Here is a 25,439-nt window from a genome sequence, read left to right as displayed (position 1 = left end):
TTTCACCAAGGTTATGTTTGCTCCATTGTATGTCAAAACCATGTAACTGTGTTTTGATGTTATAGATTCTCAAGGTTAAAGACTTTCTTGTGTCTCAGAAGACACTTCTGACTTTAAAATTGAGAGGGTTGGAGATATTACTGGCTATGGGTGGTTTTGAAGTTGAACTAAGTGCACTTAGTGCCATGAGATGGCCATAAGTTTATGCAGTGCAAGGGTGTCATGTGGTTGGAAGTACAAACTCTCAAAGGCTCACCTGTTTGAACACAGAAGGAAGGACTCTTTTTATTATTATTGATTATAGTTTATTCACTTTGTATCCCAGCTGTAGGCCCTTCCATCATCTCCTCCCAACCCTACCCTTCCTCCCTCATCTCTTCCCATGCCCCTTCCCCAGTCAACTGATAAGGGAGGTCCTCCTCCCCTTCCATCTGATCCTAGTCTATTAGGTCTCATCAGGACAGGCTGTATAGTCTTCCTCTGTGGTCTGGTAAGGCTGTTCCCCGCTCAGGGAAAGATGATAAAAGAGCCAGCCACTGAGTTCATGTCAGAGACAGTCCCTGTTCCCCTAATTAGGGTACACACTTGGATACTGAGCTGCCATGGACTACATCAGAACAGGGGTTCTAGGTTATATCCATGCATGGTCTTTGGTTGGAGTATAAGTCTCAGAAAAGAACCCTGTGCCCAGAGTTTTTGGTTCTGTTGTTCTTCTTGTAGAGCTCTGTCCCTTCCAGGTCTTATATCTCTCCCTTCTTTCATAAGATTCCCTGCACTCTTCCCAAAATTTGGCTATGAGTCTCAGCATCTGCTTTGATACCCTGCTGGGTAGAGTTTTTCAGAGGCCCTCTCTGGTAGCCTTCTGTCCTAATTCCCTTTTTCTCCCTCTTCTGATGTCCATCTCATTTGCCTTTCTGAGTGAGGATTGATCATCTTACCCAGGGTCCTCCTTCTTGTTTAGCTTCTTTAGGTATACACATTTTAGTATGTTTATCCTATAGTATATGTCTAATATCCATTTATACATGAGTATATACCATGTGTGTCTTTCTTCTTCTGGGATACCTCACTTGGGATGATCTTTTCTAGTTCCCACCATTTGCCTGTAAATTTCATGATTTCCTTTTTATTAGCTGAGTAGTATTCCATTGTGTAAATGTACCACAATTTCTGAATCCATTCCTCAGTTGAGGGACACCTCAGTTGTTTCCAGATTCTGGCTATTATGAACAAAGCTCCTACAACCAAGGTTGAACAAATATCCTTATTGTACACTTGAGCAAATTTTGGATATATGCCTAGGAGTAGTGTAGCTGGATCTTGAGGTAGAACTATTCCTAATTTTCTGAAAAAGTGTCAGATTGATTTCCAAAGCAGTTGTACAAGATAACATTCCCACCAGCAATGGAGGAAGGTTCCCCTTTCTCCACATTCTCTCCAGCATATGTTGTCACTTGAGTTTTTGTACTTATTGGTAATATTCAACTAATTGTCATTAAAATGTTAAAAAAAAGCTTCCAACATATAAGTGCTATATATGTGTGTAAGTATAAAACCACTAATTACCCCAGAATATATCAAGTGTGTACAATCATATGCACCAAGCAGAATTCACATTTTTTATGATGCACTTTAAGTCTTTATAATGCAAGTAGTTGGATAACAAAAGGCACAACATATGTATATATATCATGTAAATGTAATGGCTTATACCACTAATAACTAGAGTCTGTGGCTAGGTTGTGCTAATATTTTACATTACAAAACTCCCTTTATCCAATATCCTTGACTTCACCAGCACTGAACAACTATCCTTGGCTTGGTTTCCAGTACCAGATATTGTTTCCCTCTTGTTGAACAAGTAACACATCAAATTAGACAGCTGATTGTTCCCACCAAGGTACACGTGTCACTATGGCGTCTTTAGGTTTATCACCTCATCATGTTTGCTGATGTGGTTATAGATGTCAGAGCCAGTTTGAACAATTCGTTACATCCTTCCTTCGGAAGCTTGCATAAACCAGCATAATCCCTAACAACAATGAAAACATGAGTTCTTACAAACATTGATAAGTATAGTCCTCATCCTCAACAAGTAAATTGTTCTTGGCAAAAGACAGATATCATTATAGAAAAACAAAAACAACAAAGCAACAGCATACACCCTACCCACCTCTACACATGACCACACGTACACACAACCAAATAAAATTTAGAGTTATAGGACCTGGTCCCAATTTATACAACAACAAAATACTCCTGTACCTAGGGCTCATTGTACATTGCATAAAGGGTTCGGTTTGTAAGAGCCAGAAGATCAAGTAGTTTGTTGTGGAACTGTGTCTCCAACTAATATCAGAAGCTAAATCAATAAAGTCTCACAAACATGATTTCCTATAGATGAGCAAAAGAAAGATACCACCAATAGAAATGAAAAAAAAAATAGGAAGAGGTGTTTAATATCACATACAAAATAATTAATCTACATATTGAATGATATTCATGTCACAATTATAGTGTTATTACAGAAAAGAAAAGTAGGGTAAATTTTTTCTTTCCATTTTAATTTTAATTTTAATTAATTATACTTTATTCACTTTGTATCCCCCTGTGGCTCTCTCCCTCCTCCCCTCCCAATCCTACCCTCTTTCCCCCTTCTCGACACATGCCCCTCCCCAAGTCCACTGATAGGGGAGGTCTTCCTCTCCTTCCTTCTGATCCTAGTCTATCAGGTCTCATCAAGAGTAGCTTCACTGTCTTCCTCTGTGGTCTGGAAAGGTTGTTCCCCCCTCAGGAGGAGGTGATCAAAGAGTAGGCCAATCAGTTCATGTCAGGGACAGTCCCTGTTCCCATTACTATGGAACCCACTTGGACACTGAACTGCCATGGGCAACATCTGTTCAGGGGTTCTAGTTTATCTGCATCAATGGTCTTTGTCTGGAGTATCAGTCTCAGAAAAGACCCCTGTGCCCAGATTTTTTTGGTTCTGTTGCTCTCCTTGTGGAGCTCCTGTCCTCTCCAGGACAACTCATTTATATATTCATTACAATTTATTTACTTTGTATCTCAGCTGTAGCCCTCTACCTCCTCCCTTACCAGTCCCACCCACTCTCCCTCTTCTTTTTCCATTCCTCTTTCTTAGTCCATTAAAAGAGGAGGACCTCCTCCCCTTCTATCTGACCCTACCCTATCAAGGCTCATCAGGCCTGTCTGCATCATCTTCCTCTGTAGCCTGGTGAGGCTGTATCCTCCAGGGGAAGATGAACAAAGAGCTAGCCTCTGAGTTGATGTCAGACACAGCCCCTGCACCCCTTACTAGGGAATCCACTTGGCATCTGAACCACCTATGGGCTTCCTCTGAGTAGAGCATGTAGGTCCTCTCTATGCATGGTCCTTGGTGGAAATACCAGTCTCTGTAGGGCCCATGTAACCTTGTACAACCACTTTGGAAATTAATCTGGCATTTTCTCAGAAAACTAAGAATAGTACTACCTCAAGATCCAGCTATACCACTCCTAGGCATATATCCAAAAGATGTCCCACCATTCAATAAGGACATTTGCTCAACCATTTTCATAGCAGCCCTCTTCATAATAGAATCTGGAAAAACTTAGATGTCCCTCAACAGAAAAATTGATACAGAAAATGTGGTACATTTACAAAAAGGAATACTATTCATCAATTAGAAACAAGAAAATCATGAAATGTGCAGGGAAATAGTAGAAATTAGAAAAGATCATCCAGAGTGAAGTAACCAGAAGAAGGAAGACACAAATTATATATACTAACTTATATGGGTATTAGCCATATAATGTAGAGTAGACTAAAATCTATAGTTCTAAAGAAGCTAAACAATAAGGCGGACCCTAGGGAAGATGTTTAATCATCATTCAGAAGGGAAAACCGATAGACATCAGAAGTAGGAGAAGACAAAGAATAGTACACAGAGGACCTCTGAAAGTCTCTACCCACCAAAGTATTGAAGAAGTTACTGAGACTCATAGCCAAACTGTGGGCAGTTGCCGGAATTCTTATGGAAGAAGAGGGAGATAGAAAGCCCTGGAGGGGACAGGAACTCCACTAGGAGAACAACAGAGCCAAACTACCTGGGCTTGCGGGTGGGGGGGGGGCTGCCAAGACCAATACCTCAACCAATGACCATGCATGGAAATGACCTAAACCCCTGTTCAAAGGAAGCCCATTGGTTGTCAGTTTACAAGTGGGTAGCCTAGTAAGGGATACAGGGGCTGTCTCTGACATGAACTCAGTAGCCAGCTCTTTGATCACCTCCCCCTGTGGGGTGCAGCTTTGCTAGGCCACAGGGAAAGAGGCTGCTGCCAGCCTTGATGAGATCTGATAAGCTAAGGTCAGATAGAAGGAGAGAAGGTTCTCCCATTCCAGGGGACTAAGGAAAGGTATAGGGGGAGAAGAGGAAGGGTGAGTGGGACTGGGAGGAGACTAGAGAGATGGCTGTAGTGTGGATATCAAGTGAATAAAAAGACAAACAAAAAAGGGTAGGCAAAAAATGAATTACTGTTTTAATGTCTTGTGTTTGATCTATTTGCCATGTCTGAAATAGTAAATGGGAGAGCCATGCACATTTATTTCCAGTGGTTACATAAACATGACAGAGGGCTAAGAAATGGGGGAGATATCTCAGTGGATGAAGCATTACCATGAAAGAGTGAAGATGAATTACCCAGAATCCACATGAAAGCTGAACATGCTTAAGAGCGGTTTGAATCCATCATGCAAAATGCAAGACCAGCTGCACCTTGGGAATCTGACTAGCTAAAGTAGTCAAATCAGTTGGTTCTGGGATCTACTAGGGATCCTGTCTCAAAACTTAAAGCAAAGATACACTGAAGAAGCAATATGACAGGACCCTTAGGATTTCACACACACATTCATAAATGTACATATTTTATTGCACACATTTACACTCAAACCTGTAACACACACGCACACATGCAAACCTTCCATACGGCCACCCCTACAAAAAGGATGAAAAAGCTAACATTTGGAAAGTGGTATACAGCGCTCCAACTATTGTAAGCAGGAACAAGAGCAAGACTCAAAGGCAGCACCATTCCAGGCTCAAATCTTAAAAATCCATTCAGATGCCTCCTTGGTTTTTTTGTTTTTTGCTTGTTTGTTTGTTTTGCCTTGTTTGTTTGTTTTACAGAGAGGATTACATTTTTTCAGGTCATGAGTCTTCCACTTCATATCAGTTGGCTATCATGACATGGTTTTGTCAGATTGTGAAATAAAAATCAGAAGAATTGAAACTATGTAAATAATGTTTCTGATGTTAATGAATATATATATATACATATATATATATATGTACATATATATACACACACATATATATGGGTCAAATAGAGAAAAGATATTTATATTATAGTGGTAGTGAGCATATAGTGGTAGTTACTCAATAATGAAATTTAAGATGTTAGGCCTTAAAATAGAATATATAAATAAACAGACTAATCAAAACATAACTGTTAGACCTGTGACACCGATGTTACCAACAGAGCCTAGGAATAATGACCTGTTTTCAAATGATGGTGTAAAGTCACTAAATACACACAGTTAAGGACCTAAGAGCTGCTGCAAAGGAGGAGAGCCAGTGCAGGCTCAGCTGAAACAGTGGCTGTGAGACATCCTTGCTATGCAATCCACTCTCCCTGACATCTGTATTTGCATAGTCCTCTGAGGCATGTTAATCCTCAGGTTGCTATTTCCCTTGATGAGGTGAGGAATTTGATATATTGTCTCATGTGTTAATGTTTGCCTAGATTAACATGTGAATGTGTTTCTGTTAACATAGTTTTAATACTTTGGAAATTAATATGAAATTATACCTATACTTGTGAATAACTCTTGTGAACTTATATTGGGAATGATATTTTACTAACAGAATATAGTTTGAATTGGAGCATTTCATGACATCTATCTTTCTAATATTTTTAATATTCAACTTAACTTAAGGTTTGAAATTTATCTATTTTACAACAATACTATGTAAAACATGATTAACTTAGGAAGCCATAGGCCATTTGCCTATGATCCACCTACTCTGAAAGCAGAGGCAGAAGAATGATCTTGCTTTGAGTTCAATCTGACCTAACTAGTCTTACCCTATTTCAAAAGGTACTACTTTTCTACAAAAGTTAAAATTATATATATTACAACCTGACAGAAATTTCTTCTCTCTCCTTTCTTCCCACCATACCACCTCTCTCAACCCCAGATCCAGTCCTTGTCAATTTCCCTTCGGAAAAGAGAAAACCTTAGAAATTTTAATGGAAAACTATTAAGTTCTTAGTGTCATGATTTTAAAACAATAAAAGTTAAAAAGGACAAATTATGACCATTTAGTCATGAGCATGAATCCTCAATAGTAAATTGCATTAATTTGGTGATGAATGTTTCAAGTTACTAGATATTTTATGAATATATGAAGATGCTACAGTACAAAATCTGTATTCAGATTTCTACATTGGTTATGATTTTAAAAATTGTTGAATATATGATTATATTGTAAAAAGCATCTTCAGGGCTGGAGAGATGGCTCAGAGGTTAAGAGCACTGGCTGTTCTTCTAAAGGTCATGAGTTCAATTCCCAGCAACCACATGGTGGTTCACAACCATCTATAGTGAGATTCTGGTGTACAGATGTACATGCAGACAGACCATTGTATGCATAATAAATAATTTAAAAAAATGCATCTTCAAGAATTGGTAAAAATGCAACACAGGAGATTACTATAAATCTCCTAATTTTCTACATACATTGGTATTTTGAAATTGATTTTTACATGTTCCATTTTCTCTCTCTATTATATAAACTTGATATTATGCATGGAGGTTAGTTGATAGCCTTGCCTTTTTTTTCCATTGGAAAATGAAGACTCTTATTGATACAAGAGAAAATAAATATATCCATATCCAAGGCTTGGGATATGGTTCAAAGATTGTGTGTTTGCACTGCTCTTAGAAAAAACCTCAGTTAGGTTTCTTATTCCTAGTCTTCTGTAAATTAAGTCGAAGCTGTCTAATGCCCAGCTCAGGCAGCAAGAGCACATGTTCATATATGTACGTAGGACATTTATACTTATAACCAAAACTGAACAAACATTAATGTCTAGAACTATACAAACTGATCAAAAAATACTTAAGCAATTTTGTAACTTAAGCATCAGTACCTCTCTTGGCCAACTCATTTTTATGTTATTTAATTGGTATTTTAGGTGGAAAAATAGAAAACATTAAAAAAAAAAAACAATGTTGGACTGGGGGAGGGTGAAGGGAAGAGAAGAGGGAGGAAGGGTTGGATTGGGAGGGAATGAGGAGGGGGTTACAGCTGGGATACAAAGTGAACAAGCTGTAATTAATAAAAAAAAGTTTCATTATATACATATATATATATATAAAATTGTAAACCAATGCTGGATGATAGTGATACATGCCTTTAATCCCAGCATTCAGGGTGGCAGAGGCAAGCAGGTCTCTGTGAGTTTAAGGCCAGCTTAGTCTACAGAGAGAGGTCCAAGCCAGCAAAGACTACATAGAGAAACCCTGCCATAAAACCAATAAATAAATAAATAAATAAATAAATAAATAAATAAATAAATAGAATTTAAGAAAGAATTGCAAACCATTTAGTAAGATTAAAACCAAAGAGTATCAAATTTCTTTGTTTTAGAGACTTTAATTGCTTGATCTATCATAACATAAAAGTCCTCTTAGCCTATGTTTTTATTTTTATAACACACTAAGCAATCTACATTATTAAAACTACATATTTTAAATGCCTGTGGTACTTGTAAAGTTAATAATGTAATGCATCATAGTATATCTTTAGTAAGCTTTAGAAGTGTAAATTTTCTATTTACTTTAATATGTAAGGAGTGTATATTTGTCCATGGTAGCTCAATATCCAAGAGGATTTCCCTAACAAAAGGAATAGGAACTATTTCCGACATGAATTCAATGACTGGCTCCTCCCCTCCCCCCACTTCCCCAAGGGAGACAGCCTTGCTAGGTCACAGAGGAGGACATGGCAGACAGTCCTGAAGATACCTGATAAGCTAGGGCTAGATGGAAGGGGAGGAGGACCTCCCTAACAGTGGACTTGTAAAGGGGCAGGGAGGAGATGAGGGAGGGAGGGTGGGATTGGCAGGGAATGAGGGAGGGGGCTACAGCTGGGATCCAAAATATATAACCTGTGATTAATATAAAAAATAAAAAAGGAAAGAAAAATAAAATATAAACAAAACAACAACAACAAAAACACCAATACACAGGTCATTGGATAAATGACCTGAAGTATATTTACAGAATTAAATATTATTATTATTTAATATGAAGTCTTATATGAAAAAAACAAAAGACATTTAAAGATCTTCCATATGTGAATATACTTATCCTAGAATGCTACATTTGCTGTTATTCTATGTAGACATGTCAAATCTGTTCAGACAGTGAATAGTGAGTGTTTTTGTTTTTTCTAGAGAAATAGGGAGGAAAAGAAGGCAGCAGTTGGATTTTATGCTGTGACACTATTTTCTGGTAACATAATATTAGGTGCAAAACACACATATTTCCACCAACACAGTAGTGTTAAAGAGCAGGAATGAACGTTAATGTAAGCTGTGGGCTGTGTGATGGCAGTGTGGGTTCAGTTTCCCCAGAGGTGGCAGGCGGGCTGGTCAAATATGCTGGTCTGTGTTGAGGAAAGGCCAGTGAAAACCTGAGCACTTTCCTTCTTGACTTTGATGCAAGTCTAAGGTTAGTCTGTGAAATAAAGTCCTCGAAGGAAAAAAAAAATACAGCAGTGGTTTAATACTTGCACGGGAAAGGCACTCTGCCTCAGCTGAGGATTGCTAGAAAAATAAAATCCAGTCACATGTCCTTGACACTAGATTTCATAGTGAGTGAAGAAAGACAAACATGAATGAGTAGGCTATTTTGGGCTTCCTGTGTTTAAATGAGAGAACTTGTCACTGAACCACCCTGAACTAATCTATGCAGTATATTTCCTCCATCAAATAAAATTTCGTAATAATCTGATTTTATAATAACAATATGTACAGGCTAGAAAATAACCTTGGTAGTTTTCCATTTAACGTTTTGTATATGTGCAATTCACGTTTTATGAAAACATAGAAAAAATAACACTTAATTTACAGCTTACTTTTTTAAAAAATTTATATATTATTTATAAAGTATTCTGCCTGCGTGTGTACTGGAGAACCAGAAGAGAGCAGTAGCTCTCATTGTAGATGGTTATGAGCCACCATGTGGTTGCTGGGAATTGAACTCAGGACCTTTGGAAGAACAACACTAGCCATTCTTCCAGAGGTCCTGGGTTCAATTCTAAGCACCCACATGGTGGCTCACGGCCATTTGTAATGGAACCTGATTTCCTTTTCTGTTGTGTGTGAAAACAGAGCATTCATATATATAAAATAAATACATCTTTAAAAAAAGTTTATTTTAAAAAAAATTACAGCTTATGCGTTCTTTAATATAGAAATGACATTTTAAAAGAAATTAATTTATCCATACAGAAAGCCTTCTATTTTTATAGTTATTTTTGAATGTAATATATATTATAGCGATAATAAAGAAATGGCTGGAGATGAAATAAAATAAATATCATGTCTTTAGGAGCTACTAATTTTCTTGTCTTAAAGTGAAAGAACAAATATTTAAATTAGAACCATCTGTATTCATTTGAGTAGGCAGTAAGCCAAATATTTTGAGATAAGTAGAAAATTATCTACTTTTATGAATTATGGAACTAAATTATTCCATTTTCAGAATATTTCTAAAAGAACAAGAACTTCACTAAAAATTCAATTGTTGGCCCAAATGATGTCTGGAAAGTGGTCCTATATTAAAGGTTGAATTACAATGTTAACAAATACTAGAAGGAAAATAATTTAAAGCAGGTGTGCTTGGCAAGTAAATGTATTTATTGCTCTATGTTTTTTGCTTGGCCAATCAAGAAGAAATCTAAGAAGTTAAATCACAGGAATATGAGAATATTAAATATAGGGCACAGCTACAGTTACACCAACTGTACAAATTAAAACAGAAAGAAAAATCTGACACCTCGATTTACTTAAAAATATGAATAATTGATTTATTGGGCTTTAAAAAAGTGTTCCACTTATTGACTTCATAAAATGATAGAGCTTGATGAGTATTGGATTAGAAAGTTTTATATTTTCTCAAATGTTTCTAGACTCTTCAAGTATCATAAAATAAGACTTATGAGACCAAGGTGGTATAAAACAGTGAACATACAATTTCTAGAAGTTGTCCGATAATCAATTTCCAATGAATATTATCATTTTATTTTAAAGGAGCTTCAGTAAGAATATACACATCAATAAAAGATAAATAAATGTTTATATCTAAGTAGGTTAAACTTGTTTAAATTTAAATCAATCAAAGAAAATAGAAAATGTAAATTTTCAATCATGGCATGTGCAAATATATTTAAGCAAATGGTAGATATATTATGCTAGACTTTCAGAATGGAATGTCCATGGGTAGAAAACATAATATGACACAAAAAAAACATAAATCTTAAAAAAAAGTTCATTTTAATTCTATACCGCTTATTCTGTCCATGAAAATGAAATGATTTATATTTACCTGTATATGAGAGGTACATTTATCAATACAAAAATGATATGTAACCAGACATGTTACTCAACAATCAAATTATAGTATTAACTAGATGAATGATAAATATGTAAACTGAAAATTGCTCCTCTTTTCTGAATCTGGGTACTCTCCTCTATAAGGGAAATACTGTATTTCACATGGCTAATATGAACATTAAATTGAATGTGTTACTTGATTTATTCTCTGTTTTTTGAGTTTGTATTAAAAAAATACAAGCTTTTCATGCCTTTGTGGTATATTCTTATTCATAAACAAAAGGCTTTTATTTTTACTTTGTCTACAGATGAGCAGAGAATGTTTATGGTTTTTACAATTATAGTCTCATGGTATTTCTTTAGTAGCATAAATTATTATATTGAAAAAGGGGAAATAAATGAGAAAATTTACATCAGATATTTTATGTTCTTTTATGAACTTTGATTGGTAACAGAAATTACTAAGACTGGATTAACTGCAATTAGTTCTCCACTTGTGTGGTTTACTAAAAATATCCTGTGATTATTTAGACCTCTGAGGAGTGACTAAGTTTCATGAGTACATTATAACAATAACAAATGTAACATGAAGACACTGTGTATCATGAACAAAGTTGGGTACTGTTTTTAAATTATTTTATAAAGTTACCTTTTTAATGGTATTATAGTAGTTATTTCAGTATTGAAACCACTCACTGAAAAAAGTTTGTCACTAGCTCTTGACTACTATCAAAATTGTGCAGAGTTTGATTTTGACCAAGTTAACAATGAAAACACACAAAAGGACAGGAAGTCTGTAACAGTAATAAAGAAAACACATATAACAAGATTTTCCTCAGTTTTCTTTATTACAACAATGGAGGAGACAGAGATACATAAAATAAAATGACATTTAATCCACCATGGAACACATGCACAGGATTACACATTGCGCTGGATAATATATGGGAGGTGTTAAATAAGAGATGATACCAAAGACAATACATTTACAACACGTACATATTTTCAATAAAATAATCTGCGATGAAAAGAAATGCAATTAAGATGATCAAAATAGTCAGTTTTAAGTATAAAAATTATACATAAGGGCAATGAAAAATTTGATAGAAGTTATAAATAAGTGAATTGTGGATGTTATTTAAAGCAGTAAATTTTAGTTTATTTCTCTTGAAAGAACCAGGAGTTCACATTGCCCTTTTCGTACACACATAAAATTAAATGGAATCAAGTATAATTTTTAAATGATGCTGTATTTTAAAATTACACAACTTTCATAACTTCTAACTTTTTATTGTTCTCCTTAAAGCAAAGTGATAAATAATACATATTAAATATACATAAATTGAGAAACTGACCAATAGATATAAAACAACCAATTTTATTTAATATTAGAGTGAAATGTAGGTGTATGTGGATGAATTCATGACTGTATTTTACAATAGATAAGATGAATATTAACCTACAGAAGATGTCATCAAAGATCTGAGTGCCTCCAAAACACGTACAACACACTTTAATTAAACGTGCACTTTTACACCTCTTCAAAGTTGTTTTTCTTCCATTTCAAGAAATTCTGATAGAATGATTTTATAAAATAATCACTTTACATATGAAGCATTTCATAACAAATATTTTAGGGTTAAAAGTTAGTAACTGTGAGTTGGAGGAGATTCAATATATGCATGTTAATTTTACTCAGTATGTCATCGTAGATGTAACAAAATTAAATTCTGTAAACTAAAGCTTTATATGGAAGCCATAATTGTCTTACTATGGTACATATAAATTAGTTTTAAACTAAATGTGCCTATTGTCATCTGTGAAAACGTAAAATGTAATTTTAAAATAATAATCTGATTTATTCGTTATTGGGAAAAGCATTCAATGAAAAAAATAGAAATACTATTTTTTACTTTAGGTAAGTAGTAAACTTCGTATTAGAAAATCTTCTGTAGTGAAATTAACTTTCTATTTTATTCATGACATAATTTATATAGGCATTGGATTGCAATTTAAATTGATTTCATAATCAAATCTGGAACTGTTATATATTCCCTCACGTGAAAGGCAAATGTGAGCAATCTGTTAAATGCATTGACTTAATATTTTATGTTATATTTTTCTGTAACTACAGGGGCAAGAAATTGATTCTATGTATGTTTAACAGAAAACAATGTACAGGAAATATACTTATTCCTTCACATAAAAAAAGAATAAATGGCAGGAGTGGTAAAGAGTTTCTAAAGATGGTGGCATGATTATAAAGAAGAGGTTTTTGAGGAGAGAAAGGTTACTTAACCAGACTCATTGAAACTGTTAAAAGCCAGAGCATCATGCACCACTGAAATCAACCATCACAAAATACCTAAAAAACGGCAAGTTATTTAGCCATTTACTTCTATGTATGCTTATTTATTTATTCAGGTGTCATTATGTCGGATAATTATGCTTGATGGTAGTTATTACTATCACTGTCATTCTAGAACTCTTGATATTTCTAACATTACAACAAAATGAAAAATTTAATGACTTGCACTTTTAAAACAACTTTGGAATTTTTAACAAGTATTGTGTCACCAGGAATATTTCTCCTGTTTTCACTGAAAAGAGATGTCCCCAAATATAATGCTGAACATTATTCTTGAAAATAAGATTAAGACATTGTTTTCTATTGATCTATTGTTAGTCATCTTAAACTGTCAAATTATTGGTTCTTGGTGATTATATCATGCTTAAATGTTCGTATATAAAAAAATGTCCATCCTGATTCAATTGTATATGACAAAACTTTGATGCACAATATGCCTTGATAAATTCAAAGAATAGTTAGATTAAAATACAGAAGATTCACTGAAAGGTTTCACACATTTATTTAAATATAAATTAATCCTAATATATGGGCAGTGTTACACAGTATTTGAATTAATGAATGGCAGTTATCAAGCTAATTTCATTTATACAACTTGTATAGTCATATACATCCTTTTAAATAATTAACTTAAAGCATAAAGGTGAATGTTTTAAGACTTATAAAATAAAATTTGTGAATGCATTTATTACATATAAGTAGAACTAAAACTAATTATACTTACATAAAGAACACATTAGAAATAAGAATTTAAAGCTCAAAGTTTACTGAAATATAACTAATTAAACTCTTAAATGTTTAAATTATGAAAAGAAAAATAAAAAAGGATAAAGCCATTAAAATATCAAAATTGTTATTGTTGGTTAATAATATACTTATATTTACCCTCACAGGTCTTGAAAGAGCCTAAACATGGATTTCATAAAATTATGTTTAGTTATATAAAATCCATAGATTATAAAGTGGAGAATTTGGAATGACATTTTTTCTGAGAAGTCATTTTGTAGGGAAGAACCTATTGCTACAGCCTAGCCATCTATTTCAGGCCATACAGTGACCTAATAAATAATTGTTACATTTTTATTAGGAAAGAGTCTACTGAGAGTAGATGCCAGAGTTACTATGCTAGAATTGAGAAGAGAAAATGGAGACATTCTCAAATGAATGAAAAGACATCACACATACACAGATAACATGGCATGCATAAGCAGATCCACTTAGCTCCCTCACTGTGATACTTACTACTGAAACAGGGGAGTCATGACAGACATATTGTTAGATCAAAAATCTCTAAATACCTATAATAACTAATAGTACATTCGCCTCAATGCACACATTCCTAATCCTTCAATAACTGAAGTTTAAAAACAAACAGGAGAAAAGTAGGTGTTAGAAACTAAGAAGTACAAGATTTTTTTTTTAACCAAGAATCACATTGCAGATATTCATTGAGTAATGCTAAGTAGAAAAATGGATGTAGTGGTAAGGTTGATGTTTTCACACATTAATGAAGCTTGACAATAAAAGCCATAACTTAGCAACAAGAACCTTGCCAATTCCTTTCTGCATCAATCAGCGTGTAATTTCTGGGGTCCCTTGGTGCAATGGAATAACTTCATTGTTAGGTATTTGGTGCCTTCCAGTTATGTAGAAAAACAGCAAAGCACACAAGAATTATTTTTAATTTCTGTAAAATTCTCATGGAATCATTTCTATCTGTGAGGCTGAGTGGCTCATCGTATCACTTTTAGAATGCTGTTATGGGATATAAACTTAAAAATCAAACACATATGATTGACTAATCATGTATTTCGTGTTTTGTGATGTCAAGTTAGGTTAAATAACACGTGACTTTTTTTTTTTTCATGGTAATCTTTCACTTACTAGGATTGAGTCATGGACTAAAGAATGGGGAAAATGCTTAGAAGCGTTTTACCTGAATTTCCTTCACTGTCAAGATTTTTTCCTCATCAATAATGACCATATCATCTCCTAAGTGAAGTATCAAGAACTCTAATGCAAATCCACTAATAGGTATCTAATTAGAAAAACATGGTTTCTGTTATATTACAAAAAAAAATTAAAGATATTTCCCCAGATATTCAGTTTCTGGATGAATTAGAATTTTTGGTTATGTTTCAGAAAAGAGGAAAAATATTTTTCAATGAGTCATTTCGCAGATTATTTTGCAAACTACAAGACAAAAGCAATAGTTGAAAGCAAGGATGTTCTAAATTATAAATAAAAATACAACTGATTATTAATGCATATGTAATCACTTTGGACCTCACATAATAAATGATATGTTTGGGTATCAACAAAGTAAGTACAGTCAGTCTTTCAGAGAAGCTGAAGGCTTGATTTTGGTTGTTGAATCTTGAAAGTTGAAATTTAGTTTTTTGATTTATCAAGTAAGGACTGAAAGTTTGTCTTTATAAACTGTGGTGTGTGTGTGTGTGTGTGTGTGTGTGTGTGTGTGTGTGTGTGTGTGTATGTGTATGTGTATGTGTTCCAAATTGGCGTAAGTAGTGAGCATTACTTTTTAGGATGTGGTTGATAGCTAACATCACCTTCTTTTCATTTTCAAATAACTGAAACTGGAGAAAATGACACCATTCTTTGTGCATTTCTTCCAATTGAACTTTTTTTTTTTTAAATCTGAATTCAACAGCCTCTTTTTCTTATTTTATTTTCAGTAAAGTAATGCCTAAAATAGTCATTTCTCATTCTGATGCTTGCACAGACAGGACTGTCTGGAGTTCAGAAAAATGCAATACATACAAGCATAGGGTGTTAGATTTGCAGCACTTGGATCCTGACCAAAATATCACCGGAACTGAGATTAAATTTACTAGATCTGGACAATGATAGAGAGGACTTTTCACTAAGAAAATTTTAATTGGATTTTCAAATTTAAAAGAAGAAAATTGATTCACTTTTGTTTCATCAGACACTGTTTATCTTAAATTACAGAAGGCAGAGTAAACTATATATGTATCTCAAATATTAAGGTATCAAGTTTGTGTTTCATATAAATGGTAGAAACTATAAAATTTTAGAAATGTTGACAAAACCAAAAACTTTCATTTAACAGCTTTAAAGGATTATGGAATGTTTCACAATTTTATAAACCAACAATTCACGTTTTACATTGATGGATAGATGTTGAATTATATTTGTAAACTAATCAAATGAAAACAGGACTTGCTATAGAAAATGCATAAGTTCAATGTAGAAGGTAACTGTATATAACAAAGTCTACTTCGCAAAATAAAAGTCTCTGGAGTGAAGCATTGTTACTGAAAAAGAAGTTGAAAGAAAAAAGTCCTTCTGGAATTTCCTTCTGCGTTGTTTCTTCCATGTTATCAAGGTAAAATTAGACGAATTGGTGAAAATAGGGGAAAGCTAATTGTGTAAACAGATTAGGCTACAAAAATTTTTTATTATAATTGTTGATTAGCCAGTTGCTATCTTTTGCTTATCTCTGTTCAGGGAGTGCCTTAGAACATATTAACATCAAACAAGCAAGACAAACTCATGGCTATAATGAGAGAAAACCTAGCAGCATTCAGCTGCCATGAATGGCTTCCATTTTCACCTTTATTCGCATCACAGCAATTATCTGTTGATAAAATTGTTTTGGAATATAGAACACAAGAAAATAAATAAAATAATAAAAGTTTAAAAATGAAAATAAAATAAAGGAGAAAAACAATAGTAGGAAAAAAAGAAATAGAAAAAAATTAATGAAATATTTACATAGCCATTAACATTTACCTAGAAGAAAATTTCTCTGACATAAGACACAGATTAAAACATCATATTAAATGCCTTTGAAAATAATTTCTCTAAAGCAAAATTTATGTGAGGACAAATTTCAATAAGGTTTCATTCTAGTGTGCTCAGATATTATTTTTGTTAATAGTAAAGTGAAAAAAATATCACTATATGTTGAACATGAAAACTGATAAGGAAAAAGTTAGTCGTCATCTCAACGTGAATTAGAACATTCATAGAAGCACATTACACATAAGCCTGTAACATTCCACAGTACTCTTACCATAAGTCATTAACATTCATATTTAATACCAATGATTAAAATTTGAAATATGTAAATTACTGTAATATGCAAGTGAATGTTACATAGGCATAGAAGAAGAAATCTGTCAATTGTCTACTGCCACTTCTACGTATTGATGAATATCTTCACAAATTATTTTAAAATTAATGGCCATAACCATAATTTATAATTTTTTATGTGTTAAAAATTAATATTGTGGGATTGTAGCATAAGCATTTTGACTATACTGAAAAATTCTGAAAGCTAAAATCAAGTTCCACCTCGTCAATTTGATCTTGATGTCTCAAAATGTATTTATTTGAGAAAAAGGATCAGAAAAAGGGCATTTTTATTTGCTATTCAAATGAATTTTCTCTTTTCTGATCTTTTTTATTTATCTATGATTGTGTTTCTTTGAGTTAGAGTGAAACCACACAAATAATATTACTTGATAATTCATAGAAATATCACTTTTATGGTCCATGATCATAGAAATTTACTAAAAATATTAGTTATACTTTCTTAGCAGTGATTCAATTTTCTTCAGACTATACAAACTGAAGAATATGTCTGCATTGTATGTCTTCCCATGGGAGAATTCCTCTAGTATTAATTTTTAATATATCTTAACTTAATTTTGCTCCAATAATAATGAGACAAAAATCATATAGGACTTCACTTCAAAGGCAAATAAAAAACAACAACAAAAACAATTGATGAAAATTCTCTGTTCAAATGGAAGTACCAATAAACGTGTTAGAAGATAAAACTATTTGTGCAATATTTCACAACCTCTATTGATGTCTGATAATTCTCTGTATTATATTTATTCAATTCAGAAAAATTGTATTATAATTATTTATTAAAATTATAACACTAATAAGTCAAACTCATTTTAATAACCCCTATGTCTGCATATAGCATTTGAATCATTTTGTAACATTAAATTTAAAAGGAATATCCAATAGTTTGTTCATTTATATATTATGGTACAATGAAATTGGCTCCCTGAAATCTCAAGATACATAGTTCATTTTGAATGTTTTATAGTTCTGTAAACAAAATGAAGTAACTTTCAAAATAAGCTTAACCTTAATCAAAATCAAGCATAATTTCAAAACAAAATTTTAAATCAGTATCATAGAGTAGAATATGATGTCCACCAAGATATATAAACAGAAAAAACTTCAAAAGACTATATAATATAAGCACATTATTACAGAGTAACAATTTAATCAAAACAATGACATCTGCACTATGGATGTAGCACATGTTGGAAGTACGATTAATGCATATGAGTAATGAGATTTATGACCAAAATATCAGTATATTTACTTAGACATATTATAATATATAATATACAAAAATTAATCAATATAAACTTTAAAATTTATATATTTTCTGTCTTAAACACATTTACCTTTCTCTTATAAATAACATTTCAGATATAATCATAAATTTATCTTTTATTTAAAACTGGGGAAAGAATCATATGAGTTGTGATTTTTAAATACTCATGTATTTTATACATGAAGTTCATTTTTAAATTCTATGGAAAATATAATTTAACTCTGCTGAATATTATGTATTTAAATGCTTCCAGATTCTTTATCATCACAACCTTGACAATTACCTCAGGATACTAAGTGACCAATACGTAGCCTACAAAAGCATGCCGTTCCTTTGGCTCAGTAGGCCATGTCAAGCACTGGATTCAATTACTAAATTAAAAAAATACTTTATTCGACTTTTGTACTATAATTTCCTTTTCATTTTTTTTCTACTTGGATACATTGACTTTCTTCCCATTTCACAGTGGAGAATGAAGTCATCTACCTTTTTTTTTTAAATTTTATTTTTCTTTTTAGTTACATTTTGTTAACTGTGTCCCAGCTGTATCCCGCTCCCTCATTCCCTCCCCAACCCCACATTCCCACCCTGGTCTCTTCCCTGCTTCTTTCCATGTCCATTGATAGGGGAGGACCTCCTCCCCTTTCATTTGACCCTGTTTTATCAGGTATCTTCAGGGCTGGCTGCAAAGTCCTCCTCTGTGGCCTAACAGGACTGCTCCTCTTCTAAGACAGCTTGGCAGGTATGTTTGTTTGTTTCTACCCTATGATTAGGAACTTATTACTTCAGATATGAAACAGTCCAACTTTTTCCACATTGAATGTCTTTCTTGTGATTTCCATTTTTTCTACCCACGTGAACAGGCAAGCTTCTTATAAGTATTATCAAAGAGGGGAAATAAGCCTTGTAGTTGTGTCTGACACTTGTAAACCATTTCTGATTAGTCTCTCTCGGAATCATATTGGCAAAGCGGCATGCAATGACATGTGTTTTTTGGTTCAGTTTCCCCAAAGCATTTCACGCATTGTAAGTGTACTTTAGCACATAATGCCATATTCTAACTCTCAAGACATTTATGTTTCTCCAATAATTCTGGGGGACCTTAATTTGGATTGGGGTAGGTGAATGGTGAAAATACATGTTTCTTTCTTCCTTTATTACAGTTCTTGGATTCTTCAGCAACCAAGACAAACCCCTTAAGCACCCTTCTATAGCTGAGAAAATCTCAAGGAATATTACAAACAGAAGCTCTTTAGGGAATTTAGATACTGTTTTTGAGTGGGTTTATCACTACTAAGCCACAAAATCTACTCACCTGTTAATTCTCACAGCCTTATAATATAAATTTCCAAGTCAATGTTTACCTCATTTGTAACATGCATAACTAATTAATAATTTGACATTACATGCTTCATAAATATCAAACTTTATAGCCATCATTCTCTAAACAAAATTGGACAACAAAATTATTCACTTAAAGAAAAGGTGCTTTCAAAGAAACGAATAGCCGTCTGATCTATCTACTTTAGTCTAATAGAAAGGTCTTGTGAGTTTCCCCTCAGAGCATGGCTGAAGGTGAGGCTTTCCCTTTCCTTCCTTCTATGATCTTTACTCAAGAATATATGTTGTCTCATCACTCGTACTTAATTATGTAAATGCAAGATATATAATGACTACACTATATACATATAATGGTATATGCTAACTTTTTTCTAACAGTTCTTTAAGATCTGCAATAGTTAATTACGTGTTTTTTTTTCTTTTTTTTTCAATTTTTTTTATTAATTACACTTTATTCATTTTGTATCCCCCCCATAAGCCCCTCCCTCCTCCCCTGCCGATCCCACCCTCCCTCGCCTTTCTGCATGCATGCCACTCCCCAAGTCCACTGATAGGGGAGGTCCTCCTCTCCTTCTTTCTGATCTTAGTCTATCAGTTCTCATCAAAAGTGGCTGCATTGTCCTCTACTGTGGCCTGGTAAGGCTGCTCCCCCCTCAGGGGGAAGTGATCAACGAGCAGGCCAATCAGATTATGTCAGAGGCAGTCCCTCTTCCCGTGGTTTTTATTACCTACTGAGATACAGTTCCCTCCATTTGATTCTCCTGAGAACATGTCCCAATTCTCTTTCAGATGCTCTTTTTTTTTCTGTTTGTTTTTCTATTTTCTAAGGAAACAAGCACTTGTATCACTGACTTCTCCCACATTATATACATATTTAGAAGTTAACCACTTCGGGTAAATTTGGAAAGATTCTCCTGTGGGAAACATTTCATTATCATATTTCAGTGACATAACTAGTGATTCTTTCCTAAATATCTTGATGTCAGCATGTTCTCTGCAAACTTCATCCTGTGTTCACTCACTGCTGGGCTAGCCAGAGTCTGAGTCCTGTACTACTCTGTGATCATTATTGTTTGTTCCATTATTTGCACAGGTGAATCTTTGGTCCTCATCTAAGTACTTGTCAAAATTAGAACTTTAATACAAATGTTATTATAGAAAAATGAATGTATTCTAATACTCCACAAAGACTTGAAATAAAACTACACTTTTCTCCATTTTCCATCTCTCTTTTGTATATTAGATGGCAAGTTTCCAAAATAAAATTAAAAATACTTTTAGAATGAGTGTTCAATTTTATTTCTTGATCAGTGTCTTGAATATACACTCATATAATTAAGATGCTAATAGTTTATATTTATAGGCTATTTACTCACATTTTATGTCTGGAATTCTGTGAGCACAACAATAGTCACATGGCTAAATTTTATTTTGGATATAATAATGCATCATCATTATTACTTCTCTACCTTATGCTTCATAGGGTATTATTTTTGATAGGCCACATAAGTAGATTTGAGGTACAATATGATAATATGGTGCGTTTACCACATAGTGTGATAAAATTTCCATTTTCCTCTTAAATATTTATCATTACTATTTTGAGAAAAGTAAGGCTCCTTTCACTTAGTTTTTATAAAAAATTATATTACCATCTCTTTATGGTGATGTAACTGTGTGTTTACACCTACTAAAACTCTTACTTATTACTTTCCATAAATCTTCCTTTTTGTTTATAAAGCACTTAGATTTTGTTTGAAATTATGGAGAATGGCTGACTAAAGCCAATCGTAATTTCATTTTCCTATTTTAACAAATATGAGAATTCAGGAGGTTGAACAAGCTTGGGAGTCCTTTGTCAGCTACATTGATTCAGTTTGAGATTCTACATAATTCACGTTTAGGAGACATGCAAAGAATGTGATTACCACAAACATAATGTCATTGTAGAAGAGGTTATTGGTATTTCAAATTTGCAAGGACAAATTAATTGATACATGATACTATATCCAACCACGTTTATGTAGAAAAATCAATCATATCCCTTGGGAAAAATTTATGCATATACATATGCATATATATATATATATATATATATATATATATATATATATATATATATATCAAGTGCAATTGAGGTGAATAAATTTTAACTTCTTTTTTTAATTTTATTTTTCTTATTAGTTACAGCTGGGACACAGAGTTAACAAAATTTTAACTTCTTAAAGTCACATCTGTAAAATGAGTAGCTCTTCCCTGCCAAAATTCCAAGAATATAATGTGATATTACAGGGGTACTTTTCAAATTTATAAAAGAATAACAACAGAAGATATCCATAATATTTCAGGAGGACCCTAACTTCCAAATTTCAAAACTAAAAAAAATATACAGTTTGAAGTATTTGTGAATAAATATTAGCAATGCTCAGTTACAAGTTCAATTTCTTTTAAATATTATAATCACTATAATGTAATTCAAAGAAAGATTAATTATATCAGACTTCATTCAACTTTACAAGACTAGCATATTAAAAAATATATTGTTGTCACCTTAAAATTATAAGGTAAATAATACAACCAGTGTGACTTTTTTTCTCAGTTGAAAAATATTATGTTCTAATAATGATACTATGTTACAAGTGAAATAGGCCATATTTTTATGAATGAATATTTTTGTTCTCATCACATAAATCATAAAATATATTAATATATGATACATATATATAACTTGTATCCATAAAACAAAAAATACTAAAACTTGAGAAATATGGTAATCTCCAACTAACAAAACTGAATATTATTTTGAAATGGTATATGTCCTAGCTTTATTGTCTTCATAGACTATATCTGAAAAGAACTTTAATAACATGGTAATTTCATTAGTATATTAATGTGCAATGAAAAAAAATATACCTGCCATAGAGATCACAGATTTGTTTGTAATAAAAACATTAAAACTTCTCTGATATATTTGACCCTCTTTGGAACTCCAGCTCTAGCTCTTTACAAAACTGAATTTTAAGCTCTTCTGCCTCTTCCAAAGTCAACTTCCTTGGTCAAGCATGGGTAAGCCTATCTTCTGCTGTGGACAAACCAGCCAGAACTGGAAAACATGTTCCAGGTCATTGGCAAAGAAGTCTATGAAAAATGTTTCTTCTAATCTTCCCCAATTTTTTTACAGGTGCATTTTCATCTGTCTTTCTTACCTTTAGTTCTCTTCCTCTGTTTATCACCCCCAACTCAATGCTACTGCTCTAGATAGCAAAACATTTTCTTTAAAAAAAAAAATCCCATGTTAAGAAGAACTATGAAACTTCATTAGGACATGCAACAATAATCAGGACTAGAGCATAAAAATGACATTTCTGCTCATCTAGTTTAATTTTTATTGTCAGTAAGATATAGCACAGGTGCTTACCTTTAATAATGTTGGGCTTTGGGGGCATGCTGAACTCATATACGGTGGGCTCAGAATACCCCAGTCTGTTGGCAGCTGTGATTTGCACTTCATAGCCCATTGTCCACTGCAGATGCTCCAAAATAATGTGGTCTTTGTTTCCCTGGACCTTCTTCTCCAGCCACTGATCTTCCTTGTCTTTCTGTGGAAGTACAGAAAGGAACTTTAGGTAAATATTGCAATATAAAGGTTATATTTTAAATATTTTGGAATGACGTAAATAGTTTTATTACCTCAATTTTCAAGAAATTGATAGATAAGTGAATTTACTAACATAATGAATAAAGTTTCATTTGTGATATTTGTCTACATAAGCATCAATACATTAGCCAATGACTGATGATTTTGCAAATTAATTATGGGGTAGTAAAATTCAACTTATTTAATTTTATTTTTTATTTTCATGCACAAACTTTGTTCACATGTATACCTACCTGTGTTTAGAAGAGGGCATTAGATATTATATAATTGCAGTTACCTGAAAATTGTGAGCCTGAAAATAACTGTGTTGGTCACTAAACCTTGGTCCTCTGCAAAGGTAGTTAGTATCATAACCACTGCGACAATTTTCTAGTCCTTGTTTTAATTTTTAAACTTATTTTTACTTATGTTTCGGTAGTATAAAGACAAGAGACACATAAAGCTGTTGATATTTGAATTATCTTTTGTCTGTGGCATGAACCAAATAATTAAGGATAGTCTATGAAACTCTTATCTGGGGCTACACATGATATTTACTTTATATTTGAGGAAAGTCACATATGAAAACCTTAGATTATGTCAGCTGATATCTAGATTATTCCAGGGCAAATGTTGTTCTTCAAATACCTCCTTATTTTGTGTATGACTCCAAAACTGTCCAAAAATATAAATTATGGCATTTTAACACTTTTATCTAAAGTTTCTAATTTTTTAACATTCTATAATTGAAATTCAAACATAGTTTCTTCTGAATTACTAATCATGTAACTTTTAATTCCTTAAAATCCTTTTTTTATAATTTATTTAATTTTATTTTATGTGCACTAGTATGAAAGTGTCAGATCCCTTGGAACTGGCATTTCAGACAGTTGTGAGCTGCCATGTGGACGCTGGGAATTCAACCTGGATTCTTTGGAAGAACAGACATTGCTCTTAACCGCTGAGCCATCTCTCCAGCCCTTACAGCCTTAATGTAGTATATTAAAACCTTATGTCACTTTACGCTGGTAATATAAACGGCGAGAGGAGTGGCAGTTCTCCCACAGAAATCAACTTCATTTTCCATTCAACGTAAGACAAGGAGGTATTTTAATCCCCTAACTGCTACTCCTAGGGAATAGAAAAAAATTAAAGTGGGTGTTACCAAATACTCCTGGAGGCAGGAGAATCTCAATTATGCACATGTAGACTGCCTAATTTATAGAACAAGAGTGCCCAGGGAATGATTTAAGATAACTGGTGGCAAAGTGTCCCTCTAGGTAGCTTAATGAGATGATTTGCTGAGTAGGACTATTACTAATATGCCAATTAAACAGTGAAGAGTAGGTTCTTTTAAAAATAGTTATGGTGGCTGAGTAAAACTTGTATCAACCTATCAACCTTTTTTTTTTTTTTTTTTTAAAGAAATAAGAAGACCATGTGACAGTTAAGGCAGAACTTCAGTAACATTGCCCATAGTAATGTAAATACTTAGGGGATTACTGCCTCTGTTCTACATAAAGGACTATGTTTTGTGAGTGTAAAGGATATTCTTGATGCCCTCATTCTGAACAACAAGTAACTCTTTACCTTTCTTAAGACTTTGTAGTAACAATAGCCAACACAATATTATATAAAATGAGAGTCAAAACACTCAAGATCATAATACAAATATGCATTTGGGTTTGTCTAACTTCTGGAATCTATGACTTACGATTCATATGATTAGAAAGCAATTGTCGATATCTAGGATTTCTTGCTCACATGATCTGTTTACTCACTGTACGTATGTCCTTACAGAAGTAATCAGAATTCCTGAAAATTAAGTTTTCTATTTGCTACTTTGAATGTATAAATACTTGCCACCAGTTCTGATACCTCCCAATTACAGGATTATTTGTAAATAAATAACTTGAGTAAACAGGTTGGTTCATAGTTATATTAGTTTATTTAGGCAAAGTGCCTATTTTATAATATCAATACTAAGATAAATAAAACTTA

The 25,439-nt window shown here is 33.1% G+C and overlaps 1 protein-coding gene across 1 annotated transcript in view; it reads right to left on the bottom strand.

Annotated features, from left to right (window-relative positions):
* Window positions 1-25,439, bottom strand: part of Ncam2 (neural cell adhesion molecule 2) — a 319,248-nt gene that overhangs the window by 21,386 nt on the left and 272,423 nt on the right. The window contains exon 15 of the mRNA XM_055617845.1: window positions 23,220-23,400. Coding sequence (XP_055473820.1) covers window positions 23,220-23,400 — 181 coding nt within the window. The remainder of the gene's footprint in view (window positions 1-23,219; window positions 23,401-25,439) is intronic.

The sequence above is a fragment of the Psammomys obesus genome, unplaced genomic scaffold, assembly GCF_907164565.1.
Source record: "Psammomys obesus unplaced genomic scaffold, mPsaObe1.curated_primary_1811, whole genome shotgun sequence".
Taxonomy (NCBI): Eukaryota; Metazoa; Chordata; class Mammalia; order Rodentia; family Muridae; genus Psammomys; species Psammomys obesus.
The sequence above is the reverse complement of the archived record's forward strand: the minus strand, read 5'-3'. Positions and strand labels throughout refer to the sequence as shown.